Raw genomic sequence first — 15,025 nt, forward strand, 5'->3', positions numbered from 1 at the left:
TGGGTGTGGTCTCCTCTTCCAGGTGGCAAACGCGGCTTCTGAAACAGAAAATGGCCTCAAGCTACAGGTAGGCTAGGGGGAGGTGCGCTTTTGTTGTAGGTATACACAGACTAAATTACCCTAATACGGGTGGTAGAACTGGCGCGCATTACGCATTTATGTCTAGATTTGCATCGTTTCAAACTACATGAAACACATTAGAATGTCTCGAATCTAAGTATCCGATCGTCTACAGCACCCAATGTATACTAATAGAACTACATAGCCTACATTAAGTCTCTGCACTGACAGCTGCTACAGCCAATTATGTTGGACTTGTTGGTGGTGGGCGGGCCATAGAACTCCTGTGTATCCAATGACGTTGCATTTAGCTTTTTTTTAATTATATTTCATTACAGCAAAGTTTAGCTTCTATCTCCGCCAGTGTTCAAGGACCTGCCTACTTACCCGTTTTAGATCGGTGGGTGAAAAAAAATAGTTGGATAGAAAAAGAAAGACAGAAGGTGAGGGGTTTTGTGTGAGTTTAGCGGAGAGAGCGAGAGAAACTGAGAGTCAGCAGCAAGCGAGATACAGTGAAGCCCGTGTGACCGTTAATTTCATCCACACCGTCTTGGTCGTGCGGTATACGGTAACAACATACTGCTGCAACATCACCTCCGGTCCACCGCGGAGTACCGTACCGGTAAAACACAGTGAACGCGAGGAAGTGTAATCCATGCCTACTTTCGACATGGACCCGTATGACGGAGATGAAAACGATTATATGCCTCAGGAAGATGACTGGGACCGGGATATGCTGTTGGACCCGGCGTGGGAGAAGCAGCAGAGAAAGGTGAATAGAATACATTTTACGGTGTGATCTATCTAGCTCCGAGTCCCTCCTGGTGGGTAAAGGTGTTTGAATGCCTCTACCTCCACCTCTGAATGCTGCAGAGATGAGAGGGACGTAAGCGCAGCAGACAACCTGTAGGCTACTTTGACATTGATACGGCTCTTTGATGGTTGGAACTTGGGAACATTATTATTCTCCAAAATATATTGGACCATGACTTTTACAAAAAAAAAAAATGTTAATGTTTTTACACTACATTTATTAAACTCAGAGTTAAATTCCTCAACTTTTTTTTTTCTTCAAAATAAGGGTTTAGCCTACTAGAACCACGAGAAGATTTGGACTGACATAAACATTAGGTGGAGGATGTGTGTTTTATCATCACGCGTAAAAGCAGCCGGTTAGCCTGTAATTGAAGCAGCATATTGTCTGTAGCCCGGACGAGTGGCCTAATCTCCCGTATACCCATCCCCCCTAGGAAAACTATTAGTCCTGGAAATAACCCGCCCACCTCGCAGAGCAACAGATGTCAGACCTGCGCCTCGACATTCAACTGCTGTATCGTGTCTCCTCTTCCCGTCTCCTCTCCTTCTATTGTAGACCTTCCTATCCGCATAATGTCTGGTGATGTCAACCATATTATAGTGGTCTATGTGATGATTCAGGCATACTTTATCATACAATTACACTACAGAACATACTTGTTTTTGTTAGTGTTGATGCTCACGGGTAGTGTTCCTAGGCCGTTCTTGTAAATAATAAGTTGTTCTTTAACTGACTTGCCTACTTTAAATAAAGGTTAATTAAAAACTACATTGGATTGATAAGCCTGTAATATAATTGAAGACCCTTAAGAAAAAATATTGCAGTCAGAGTGCAGTGTAACAGCTGTACGTACAATACAAATCATGCATCCAAAATTACACGTTATTTTGCTGCCGTACTTTTGCAGTGTAACTGAAGTTATAGTGCAGTATTACTGCGTCCAAAAATACCACAGATACTGCGCTTTTATTGCAGTTTCAAAACGGCTTTCTTTTTTTTGTAAGAGGGGTATGATTAGTTCAGATCAGAGCTATTTGCCCAGGTATGACTGGGCAAGACTTCGCAATGGAGTCGTTCAAATGAAAGTATATCGAGAATGGGTGAAAAAAACAGTTTACATATACAATTTGAGCGCTCTCTTTTTCTCTCCCACACTTTAAATGTATATATTTTTTTGTTGCATTGAAAAAAAGAGGGAAGAAAATGGGGTGGAATCTGAGTAAGCAGTGTGGTTAGAAGGGTAGGGCTTGGATGTGAGCGAGCGTGCCCTAAAATGGTAATAATCGTCCCCCTTCTCGTGCAGCAGCAGTTGGAAAAGCGTTTTCCTTTCCTCATTTTTTTTCTCTGCTTGGGAAGCTTCAGCTTCTAGTTTCCTGAATTATGCCGTCACCGCCACACGGCGACCGGTGTGAGAGCACCGGGGCGGTTAGCACCGGGGCGGCTAGGTATGCGAGGTTAGGGGGTCGCACGTAAATAATTACAGATGCTGGCAGACAACAACTAGCACAAGCCTGTCTTTTTACCTCAAGATAGTATTTTCTCGAGGCACTGACTACAGCAGTTGGTGCTGTTAGAGTAGTTATCATAGTAGCCAACTACCATGGAATACGTGAGAATCCACCGGTACTGTTGCTGGCCCTTTATTTAAATAACATGACAGTTTGTTTAGAGGAAGGGACCACTAAATAGACCCTCATGTTCTCAGTTTATGACAAGATGTTCCTTAGATATTTACAGGAAGTGCATTCAGTAGAGGTGACATATAAACTAGACCAAACAAGGACTTACAAGTTGTAATGCGATGCATTATAGCTGTTTATACCATGGCATTGTTGAATACTCGTTTCTGATTGGCTTGAAGTGCATTCTAGAGCGTGCATTATTTCCCTATAACGCACGGTATATCAGCACGGTAGAATTGAATGGCTATAGTTAATTCTTACATGTTCTATGTTAGAGCTGCCTTTGAAAGCAAATGTCAAATAGAAAATATAATTGCCATTGTTGAATTCGATGCTCATAATAGCAAGCTAGAACTGATGGTTTGGTTAGCTAAACTATAACCCAGTATTAGACTAAAAGAGACTAACGTTAGTCCTTAGTCCAAGGACCTTACATGTGTAACAGTATAACTTTAGACCGTCCCCTCGCCCTCGCGCTACTTCAAGGTCTCAGAGCAAGTGACGTCACCGATTCGAAACGCTATTTAGCGCGCACCACAGCTAACTAAGCTAGCCGTTTCACATCCGTTGTACATGTTCTGTTTAAAGGGCGAATTGGTTCTGGAAGCCAAAAACAGTCAAAATACCCCATCTAAACGTGAAACGATTCTCAACTGCGGTACGGTTCTAGAAACATAAATCACTCTACTTTCATCTCACGTCAGCAGACCCGAGAAAGAGAGGCCTCGGCCGCCCACAGTCATGTAAACAATGGGACAAAAGGCATCCGGTGAGAGTTCAGACTACCACTTGATCCGAGGGATATATCAGTAGTTGGGAAGGGATGACAACAAATCATATGACAACCAAAACATAAACAGTGAGTGGAGTCATACTCTGATGGAGTTTGTGTTTTCAGTGAGTGGAGTCATACTCTGATGGAGTTTGTGTTTTCAGTGAGTGGAGTCATACTCTGTTGGAGTTTGTGTTTTGAGTGAGTGGAGTCAGACTCTGTTGGAGTTTGTGTTTTGAGTGAGTGGAGTCATACTCTGTTGGTGTTTTGAGTGAGTGGAGTCCTACTCTGATGGAGTTTGTGTTTTGAGTGAGTGGAGTCATACTCTGTTGGAGTTTGTGTTTTGAGTGAGTGGAGTCATACTCTGTTGGAGTTTGTGTTTTGAGTGAGTGGAGTCATACTCTGTTGGTGTTTTGAGTGAGTGGAGTCCTACTCTGATGGAGTTTGTGTTTTGAGTGAGTGGAGTCATACTCTGTTGGACTTTGTGTTTTGAGTGAGTGGAGTCATACTCTGTTGGACTTTGTGTTTTGAGTGAGTGGAGTCATACTCTGTTGGACTTTGTGTTTTGAGTGAGTGTAGTCCTACTCTGATTGAGTTTGTGTTTTGAGTCAAAATCAAATCAAATCAAATTTTATTTGTCACATACACATGGTTAGCAGATGTTAATGCGAGTGTAGCGAAATGCTTGTGAGTGAGTGAGTGGAGTCATACTCTGTTGGTTGGGTTTTGGGGGGGAGAACCCCTCAGGGCTCATCCCTCCTCAGTGGCTTGACTACTCCGTATGGTCACACATCACCAGATTCCTAATTGTATCATGTGTTTCTGAACACAAAGAGAGAGAGAAGTGGGTTATTGTTTGGAGCTCTGACTAGACTAAAAACATTATGGGATGTGAGCACGATGGGAGCACACTGGGAGGGATGGGAGCACGCTGGGAGGGATGGGAGCACACTGGGAGGGCTGGGAGCACGCTGGGAGGGATGGGAGCACGCTAGGAGGGATGGGAGCACGCTGGGAGGGATGGGAGCACACTGGGAGGGATGGGAGCACGCTGGGAGGGATGGGAGCACGCTGGGAGGGATGGGAGCACACTGGGAGGGATGGGAGCACACTGGGAGGGATGGGAGCACGCTGGGAGGGATGGGAGCACACTGGGAGGGATGGGAGCACACTGGGACGGATGGGAGCACACTGGGAGGGATGGGAGCACACTGGGACGGATGGGAGCACACTGGGAGGGATGGGCATCACTTAAGACTCTACTGCATCACTTAAGACTCTTCTGCCATTCATTCCAATTAGACTGGTTTTTGGATTTATCCCTGAACAAGATGGCTGCCATTTTTCGCCCCATTCTGGAACTTTGAGGGTTTTATGACATAACCCCTCTAGTAATTGAATGGTGTGTCTATGGTTTCCTTTACCAGGGTTGTTTTTCTGACTGAGGGATATAGTGTTGTTGACATAGCATGTCTGAACTTGACTCTCTCAGGTATAAAGGCTCTCTCTCCAGATCTCCTTATCTGTGAATGCCTCTCCTCTCCAAGTACCCCTCTCTGAGGCACATGGGGTGGGGTCGGCTGTGGGCGGGCCACACATTTTCATTGGTTCTAACAGATCAGCTAGTTAGTTGGCTAACATTGTAGGTTTACACACAGTCATGTCTAACAATAAAAATCATTGTTTTCTAATTTATGTTGCCTGTAACTACTTTTTATGCATGCATATGGCAATTTCACACATGGAAAACATTTGTTTACTCTGTTGCTATGGTCACCGTCCGTGTCATCCTGTGTGTGGACTAGTGGAGTTTGCGGTTCGACTTCAAAATAAAAGTCCCCCATTTTTAAAGTTCTGTTGGGACTTAAAATACTGAAATAAGACTGTAGAAAAATATCTTTGTAGTAGACACTTACATATGATTATAACTTAATAATGACACCTTAGTTTCATTCTCTCTCTCTCTCTCTCTCTCTCTCTCTCTCTCTCGTCCTTCCCAACTCTCTGTCTCTCTCTCTCTCTCTCTCTCTCTCTCTCTCTCTCTCGTCCTTCCCAACTCTCTGTCTCTCTCCCTCCCTCTTCTCTCTCTCTCCATCCCTTCTTGATTTTTCTCTCTTTCTCTCTCTGTCACTCCTCCCTCTTTCTCTATCTCTGAATGCAATTTCAATTTAAGTGGCTTTATTGGCATGGGGAAACATATGTTAACATTGCCAAAGCAGATAGTAAACAAAAGTGAAATAAACAAAACAAATGAACAGTAAACATTCACAGAAGTTCTAAAGGAATAGAGAATGTCATATTATATCTTTATACAATGTTGTAACGATGTGCAAATAGTACAAAAGGGAAAATAAATAAACATAAATATGGGTTGTATTTACAATGGTGTTTGTTCTTCACTGGTTGCCCTTTTCTCGTGGCAATAGGTCACACATCTTGCTGCTGTGATGGCACACTGTGGTATTTCACACAATAGATATGTGAGTTCATCAAAATTGGATTTGTTTTCGAATTCTTTGTGGGTCTGTGTAATCTGAGGGAAATATGTGTCTCTAATATGGTCATACATTGGGCAGGAGGTTAGGAAGTGCAGCTCAGTTTCCACCTCATTTTGTGGGCGGTGTGCACATAGCCTGTCTTCTCTTGTAAGCCAGGTCTGCCTATGGCGGCCTTTCTCAATAGCAAGGCTATGCTCACTGAGTCTGTACATAGTCAAAGCTTTCCTTAAGTTTGGGTCAGTCACAGTGGTCAGGTATTCTGCCACTGTGTACTCTCTGTTTAGGGCCAAAAATCATTCTAGTTTGCTCTGTTTTTTTTTTGTAAATTCTTTCCAATGTGTCAAGTAATTATCTTTTAGTTTTCTCATGATTTGGTTGGGTCTAATTGTGTTGCTGTCCTGGGGCTCTGTGGAGGTCTGTTTGTGTTTGTGAACAGAGCCCCAGGACCAGCTTGCTTAGGGGACTCTTCTCCAGGTTCATCTCTCTGCTCTGCATGCATTATCTGGTGTTTTACGTTGTACTAAGGAGGATATTTTTGCAGAATTCTGTATGCAGAGTCTCAATTTGGTGTTTGTCCCATTTTGTGAATTCTTGGTTGGTGAGCGGATCCCAGACTTCACAACCATAAAGGGCAATGGGATCTATAACTGATTCAAGTGTTTTTAGCCTGATCCTAATCGGTATGTCGAATTTGATGTTCCTTTTGATGGCAAAGGAGGCCCTTCTTGCCTTGTCTCTCAGATCGTTCACGGCTTTGTGGAAGTTACCTGTGGCGCTGATGTTTATGGCCAAGGTATGTATAGTTTTTTGTGTGTTCTTGGGCAACGGTGTCTAGATGGAATTTGTATTTGTGGTCCTGGCAACTTCTTTGGAACACCATTATTTTTTGTCTAACTGAGATTTACTGTCAGGGCCCAGGTCTGGCAGAATCTGTGCAGAATATCTAGGTGCTTCTGTAGGCCCTCCTTGGTTGGGGACAGAAGTACCAGATCATCAGCAAACAGTAGACATTTGACTTCAGATTCTAGTAGGTTGAGGCCGGGTCCTGCAGACTGTTCTAGTGCCCTCGCCTATTCGTTGATATATATGTTAAAGAGGGTCTATAAACTCAGCAAAAAAAAAAAATGTCATCTCACTGTCAACTGCGTTTATTTTCAGCAAACTTAACATGTGTAAATATTTGTATGATCATGACAAGATTCAACAACTGACACATAAACTGAACAAGTTCCACAGACATGTGTCTAACAGAAATAGAATAATGTGTCCCTGAACAAATGGGGGGTCAAAATCAAAAGTAACAGTGGGTATCTGGTGTGGCCACCAGCTGCATTAAGTACTGCAGTACATCTCCTCATGGACTTCACCAGATTTGCCAGTTCTTGCTTTGAGATGTTACCCCACTCTTCCACCAAGGCAGCTGCAAGTTCCCGGACATTTCTGGGGCGAATGGCCCTAGCCCTCACCCGCCGATCCAACAGGTCCCAGACGTGCTAAATGGGATTGAGATCCGGGCTCTTCGCTGGCCATGGCAGAACACTGAAAATCCTGTCTTGCAGGAAATCACGTACAGAACGAGCAGTATGGCTGGTGGCATTGTCATGCTGGAGGGTCATGTCAGGATGAGCCTGCAGGAAGGGTACCACATGAGGATGTCTTCCCTGTAGCATTGAGATTGTCTGCATTGACAACAAGCTCAGTCCGATGATGCTGTGACACACCGCCCCAGACCATGACGGACCCTCCACCTACAAATCGATCCCGCTCCAGAGTACAGGCCTCGGTGTAACACTCATTCCTTCAACGATAAACGCGAATCCGACCATCACCCCTGATGAGGCAAAACCGCGACTCGTCGTGAAGAGCACTTTTAGCCAGTCATGTCTGGTCCAGCGACGGTGGGTTTGTGCCCATTGGTGACGTTGTTGCCGGTGATGTCAGGTGAGGACCTGCCTTACAACAGGCCTACAAGCCCTCAGTCCAGCCTCTCTCAGCCTATTGCGGACAGTCTGAACACTGATAGAGGGATTGTGTGTTCCTGGTGTAACTTGGACAGTTGTTGTTGCCCTCCTGTACCTGTCCCACAGGTGTGATGTTCGGATGTACCGATCCTGTGCATATAATCAATCAGATGTATTTATAAAGCCCTTCTTACATCAGCTGATATCTCAAAGTGCTGTACAGAAACCCAGCCTAAAACCCCCAACAGCAAGCAATGCAGGTGTAGAAGCACGGTGGCTAGGAAAAACTCCCTAGAAAGGCCAGAACCTAGGAAGAAACCTAGAGAGGAACCAGGCTATGTGGGGTGGCCAGTCCTCTTCTGGCTGTGCCGGGTGGAGATTATAACAGAACATGGCCAAGATGTTCAAAAGTTCATAAATGACCAGCATGGTCAAATAATAATAATCACAGTGGTTGTCGAGGGTGCAGCACGTCAGCACCTCAGGAGTAAATGTCAGTTGGCTTTTCATAGCCGATTATTAAGAGTATCTCTACCGCTCCTGCTGTCTCTAGAGAGTTGAAAACAGCAGGTCTGGGACAGGTAGCACGTTCGGTGAACAGGTCAGGGTTCCATAGTCGCAGGCAGAACAGTTGAAACTGGAGCAGCAGCATGGCCAGGTGGACTGGGGACAGCAACGAGTCATCAGGCCAGGTAGTCCTGAGGCATGGTCCTAGGGCTCAGGTTCTCCGAGGGAGAGAAAGAGAGAGAATTAGAGAGAGCATACTTAAATTCACACAGGACACCGGATAGGACATGAGAAATACTCCAGATATAACAGACTGACCCTAGCCCCCCGACACATAAACTACTGCAGCATAAATACTGGAGGCTGAGACAGGAGGGGTCGGGAGACACTGCAGGTGTTGTTACACATGATCTGCCACTGCGAGGACGATCAGCTGTCCGTCCTGTCTCCCTGTAGCGCTGTCTTAGGCGTCTCACAGTACGGACATTGCAATTTATTGCCCTGGCCACATCTGCAGTCCTCATGCCTCCTTACAGCATGCCTAAGGCACGTTCACACAGATAAGCAGGGACCCTGGGCATTTTTCTTTTGGTGTCAGTAGAAAGGCCTCTTTGGTGTCCTAAGTTTTCTTAACTGTGACCTTAATTGCCTTCCGTCTGTATAAGCTGTTAGTGTCTTAACGACCGTTCCACAGGTGCATGTTAATTAATTGTTTATGGTTCATTGAACAAGCATGGGAAACAGTGTTTTAAACCCTTTACAATGAAGATCTGTGAAATTATTTGGATTTTTACGAATTATCTTTGAAAGACAGGGTCCCGAAAAAAGGGACGTTTTCTTTTTATATTCGGAGTTTAAGTCTCTGTCTCGGTACCTCTCTGTATTTCCATCTACAGATTCATAATGTCATCATCTAGAATAGACTTCCTGTGTAGCCAGGGCTGTGGTGAGTGTAGGTGGATGGCTGGATGACTGGCTGGATGACTGGCTGGATGACTGACTGGCTGACTGACTGGCTGGATGACTGGCTGGCTGGATGACTTGCTGGCTGGATGACTGGCTGGCTGGATGACTGACTGGCTGGATGACTGACTGGCTGCTGGATGACTGACTGGCTGGATGACTGGCTGGCTGAATGACTGACTGGCTGGATGACTGGCTGGATGACTGACTGGCTGGATAACTGACTGTCTGGATGACTGGTTGACTGGATGACTGGCTGGCTGGATGACTGGCTGGCTGGATGACTGGTTGACTGACTGACTGGCTGGATGACTGGCTGATTAAATGACTAGTTGACTGACTGGCTGGATGACTGGCTGATTGAATGACTAGTTGACTGACTGGCTGGATGACTGGCTGATTGAATGACTGGTTGACTAACTGGCTGGATGACTGGCTTATTGAATGACTGGTTGACTGACTGGCTGGATGACTGGCTGATTGAATGACTAGTTGACTGACTGGCTGGATGACTGGCTGATTGAATGACTAGTTGACTGACTGGCTGGATGACTGGTTGATTGAATGACTGGTTGACTGACTGGCTGGATGACTGGCAGATTGAATGACTAGTTGACTGACTGGCTGGATGACTGGCTGATTGAATGACTGGTTGACTGACTGGCTGATTGAATGACTGGTTGACTGGTTCACTGACTGGCTGATTGAATGACTAGTTGACTGACTGGCTGGATGACTGACTGATTGAATTACTGGTTGACTGACTGGCTGGATGACTGGCTGATTGACTGACTGGTTGCTGAGGGCTGATTTGTCCAGGCTTGTCCTTATAAGGAAACGACTGAGTTGTTGCACCATCAATTTGCCCCCCCCCCCCCCCCCCCCCCCCCTCCAAGCCCCGCCCCTTCTCCGTCTGCAGCCTTGGCACCTCCTACATTCCCCAGCCCAACCTGTCTCCTTTGTGCTATGGGGAAGATAAGGTTTGAATTGATTCCACAATCCATTAAGTTCCAGGATAAATGATTGTTCATTGCATTCCAACCATGGCTGAGTCTGAGCCTGAAGGAAATAGCAAGGCAAGCTCTCTTGGCCTCGCAGCACAAATCTGGCTGACATTACAGTCCTGAACACGGCTCCGTTCTCTGTCTCTGTAAACTAAAAGAGAGACGTATGGGCTTAGTCCCAAACGGCACCCTATTCCCTATATAGTGCACTACTTTGGACCAGGACCTATAGTGAATAGGGTGTCGTTTGAGACTCACCCAGGTTAGGGTTAGGTTAGGGGAATATTAACCCGACCCCAAAAGGTGTTGAGTAGCCACAGGTCATCAGTCCATCATACCCCATTTTTTATGAACAAAAAAAAAGTCAACAAAAACATTTAAAATAAATACAAATTGATCTGAAAGAAAACAAAAGGGGAAATGGGGATTTCAAAAGAAACAAGTCTCATAAGATGACGTGTTTTATTTATTTATCCAGTGTGCAACCAGGGGGGAAAAAAATATCCTAGACCACCTTTACTCAACACACAGAGATGCATACAATGCTCTGCCACTTTGGAGCCCCACGTGTCGTGCACATAAACTGATTGTAATTGATAACATTAGTCAGTGAAAGCGCCAACTATGCTGTTTCCATGTATAGTGCTGGGAAAAAATACCTGGAAACATGCAGACAACAATGCAGACCACAATGCAGACAGATTGCCCTGCTCCCCCCCCCCCCTCACACACACACACACACACACACACACACACACACACACACACACACACACACACACACACACACCACTCTGCCCCAGGCTCGGTCATTATTGAACACATTGGGCTCCAGAGTGGCGCAGCGGTCTAAGCCACTGCATCTCAGTGCTAGAGGTGTCACTACCCTGGTTTGATTCCAGGCTGTATCACAACCGGCCGTGATTGGGAGTCCCATAGGGCGGCGCACAATTGGCCCACGCGTCGTCCGGGTTAGGCCGGTGTAGGCCGTCACTGTAAATAAAATAACAATTGTTCTTAACTGACACGCCTAGCTTGAAGAAAGGTATAATAACAGTGTCTCGGTGGAAGCAGGCAGAAATATTCTAGAAATATTCTAGCACCAGTGTGTGTGTTGTCTAACTTTTCTTGAAAAGCGTTTCCTCTTTGCCTTCCAACATCGCCCCCTGACCCTCCAAGTTGGATGAGGAAGTCAGTTCTCAACGGGTCTGGTTCTCAGCTGAGGTTCTTATCCACAAATCATCTTTCTTTGGACTAGTGGTATTCACACTCCAGAGCTCAATCACAACATTTTGCTTTCTGCCTACAACTATGCTAGACGTGTGTATTATTGAATGAGATCTTCTGTAAATGCAGTACAATGAAGGATAGTTCCTGGAGTACAGTACAGTTCACTATGAATGAGCTAGTTCCTGGAGTACAGTACAGTTCACTATGAATGAGTTCGTTCCAGGAGTACAGTACAGTTCGCTATGAATGAGCTAGTTCCTGGAGTACAGTACAGTTCACTATGAATGAGCTAGTTCCTGGAGTACAGTACAGTTCACTATGAATGAGCTAGTTCCTTGAGTAGAGTACAGTTCACTATGAATGAGCTAGTTCCAGGAGTACAGTACAGTTCACTATGAATGAGCTAGTTCCTGGAGTACAGTACAGTTCACTATGAATGAGCTAGTTCCTGGAGTACAGTACAGTTCACTATGAATGAGCTAGTTCCTGGAGTACAGTACAGTTCACTATGAATGAGCTAGTTCCAGGAGTACAGAACAGTTCGCTATGAATGAGCTAGTGGACGAACATTCCAAGTCGTCACTCACTAAATAGTCCCAAGTAAGTACAACACAAGTTGTTTACACCCCTGCTCGTTTCCAATCCATTACTAATATAAGTCTAAATATGGACCTGAGAAAAGGACTGAGGTGAAGATTTTCATCAGTGTCCTGGTGGCGTTACATAAACTCTCCAGTCAGATAACAGAATGCAATGTTTAAAGAGTCAAATGTGTCCACTGAACACACTGACTGTGCAGCTTTAACTTAAGGAAGAAATGTCTTTCTCTCTCACCACCACCACCACCAAAGGGACAGAGTTTACATGTAACTACAGAAACTCTTTCCAAATCAGTCAATAAAAACATTTTCCTCTGTGTTTTGGCGAGGAAGTCTGGGTAGCCTTGGCAAGGAGGTCTGGGTAGCTTTGGCGAGGAGGTCTGGGTAGCCTTGGCGAGGAGGTCTGGGTAGCCTTGGCGAGGAGGTCTGGGTAGCCTTGGCGAGGAGGTCTGGGTAGCTTTGGCGAGGAGGTCTGGGTAGCCTTGGCGAGGAGGTCTGGGTAGCTTTGGCGAGGAGGTCTGGGTAGCTTTGGCGAGGAGGTCTGGGTAGCCTTGGCGAGGAGGTCTGGGTAGCTTTGGCGAGGAGGTCTGGGTAGCCTTGGCGAGGAGGTCTGGGTAGCTTTGGCGAGGAGGTCTGGGTAATCGTGTACATACCTGCGCCAAAACTCTGCTATATTTCCATGCTGTGGCAACAGTAGTACTCACAGAACTAGAATTAGGAGAATGGGTCTCTTCATTCAAGTCAATGATGCTACATTGTAGGGTTTTTGACTCACTGCTGTACAATGTAGACAGAGATGGGACAGTTCAAGATGGCGCTATAAAATGAATGTAGTTTTCTTTGCCCTAATGTCCTTATAAATGACATAGAACTAATCATTAGATTGTTCTCTACAATATGTTTTTTTACCTTAATATACTTGCCACTCTAGTGCTGCAGAAATGGTTGTCCTTCTGGAATGTTCTCCCATCTCCACAGAGGAACTGTCAGAGTGACCATTGGGTTCTTGGTCACCTCCCTGACCAAGGTCCTTCTCCCCTGATTGCTCAGTTTGGCTGGGCGGCCAGCTCTAGGAAGAGTCTTGGTGGTTCCAAACTTCTTCCATTTAAGAATGATGGAGGCCACTGTGTTCTTGGGTACCTTCAATGCTGCAATAATGTTTTGGTACCCTTCACCAGATCTGTGCCTCGACACAATCCTGTCTCGGAGCTCTACGGACAATTCCTTCGACCTCATGGCTTGGTTTTTGCTCTGACATGCGCTGTCAACTGTGGGACCTTATATAGACAGCTGTGTACCTTTCCAAATCATGTCCAATTAATGGAATGTACCTCAAGTGGACTCCAGTCAAGTTGTGGAAACATCTCAAGGATGATCAATGGAAACAGGATGCACTGGAGCTCAATTTTGAGTCTCATAGCAAAGGGTCTGAATACTGATGTAAATAAGGTATTTGTGTTTTTGTTTTTTTAAATACATTTTCTAAACCTGTTTTCACTTTGTCGTTATGTGGTATTGTGTTTAGATTGAATAGGGAAAACAATTATGTATTTAGAATAAGGTTGTAATCCAACAAAATGTGGAAAAAATGTTGTGGTCTGAATATACTAATGGTAATATTCTAATGGTAATATACTAATGGTAATATTCTAATGGTAATATTCTAATGGTAATATTCTAATGGTAATATTCTAATGGTAATATTCTAATGGTAATATTCTAATGGTAACATACTAATGGTAATATTCTAATGGTAATATTCTAATGGTAATATTCTAATGGTAATTTTCTAATGGTAACATTCTAATGGTAACATTCTAATGGTAACATTCTAATGGTAATATTCTAATGGTAACATTCTAATGGTAATATTCTAATGGTAAAATTCTAATGGTAATATTCTAATGGTAACATTCTAATGGTAATATTCTAATGGTAATTTTCTAATGGTAACATTCTAATGGTAACATTCTAATGGTAACATTCTAATGGTAACATTCTAATGGTAAAATTCTAATGGTAATATTCTAATGGTAACATTATAATGGTAATATTCTAATGGTAATATTCTAATGGTAATATTCTAATGGTAATATTCCAATGGTAATATTCTAATGGTAACATTCTAATGATAACATTCTAATGGTAATATTCTAATGGTAATATTATAATGTTAATATTCTAATGGTAACATTCTAATGGTAACATTCTAATGGTAACATTCTAATGGTAATATTCCAATGTTAATATTCCAATGTTAATATTCTAATGGTAATATTCTAATGGTAATATTATAATGGTAATATTCTAATGTTAATATACTAATGGTAATATACTAATGGTAATATTCTAATGGTAATATTCTAATGGTAACATTCTAATGGTAACATTCTAATGGTAACATTCTAATGGTAACATTCTAATGGTAATATTATAATGGTAATATTATAATGTTAACATTCTAATGGTAATATTATAATGTTAACATTCTAATGGTAATATACTAATGTTAATATTCCAATGTTAATATTCTAATGGTAACATTCTAATGGTAACATTCTAATGGTAACATTCTAATGTTAAGATTCTAATGGTAATATTATAATGGTAATATTCTAATGTTAATATTATAATGGTAATATTATAATGTTAATATTCTAATGGTAATATTCTAATGGTAATATGTACAGTACCAGTCAAAAGTTTGGACACCTACTCATTCAAGGGTTTTTTTATTCGTTTTTACTGTTTTCTACATTGTAGAATAATAGTGAAGACATCAACACTATGAAATAACACACATGGAATCATGTAGTAACCAAAAAAGTGTTAAACAAATCAAAATAGATTTTAGATTCTTCCAAGTAGACACCCTTTGCGTTGATGACAGATTTGCACACTCTTTGCATTCTCTCAACCAGCTTCATGAGGA

The 15,025-nt window shown here is 43.4% G+C and overlaps 1 protein-coding gene across 4 annotated transcripts in view; it reads left to right on the plus strand.

Moving 5' to 3' along the window:
• The first annotated feature begins 391 nt into the window (after positions 1 to 391).
• Positions 392 to 15,025, plus strand: part of LOC139375458 (alpha-actinin-1-like) — a 103,159-nt gene continuing 88,525 nt past the window's right edge. The window contains exon 1 of one of the 4 annotated variants that reach the window (XM_071117264.1): positions 392 to 832. In XM_071117264.1, coding sequence (XP_070973365.1) covers positions 716 to 832 — 117 coding nt within the window. In that variant the 5' untranslated portion in view covers positions 392 to 715. Of the gene's footprint in view, positions 833 to 3,166; positions 3,419 to 15,025 lie in introns of those variants that run through there. The other 3 variants (XM_071117265.1, XM_071117267.1, XM_071117266.1) reach the window with 3 other exon arrangements.

The sequence above is a fragment of the Oncorhynchus clarkii genome, chromosome 19 (genome assembly GCF_045791955.1).
Source record: "Oncorhynchus clarkii lewisi isolate Uvic-CL-2024 chromosome 19, UVic_Ocla_1.0, whole genome shotgun sequence".
NCBI classification, from domain to species: Eukaryota; Metazoa; Chordata; class Actinopteri; order Salmoniformes; family Salmonidae; genus Oncorhynchus; species Oncorhynchus clarkii.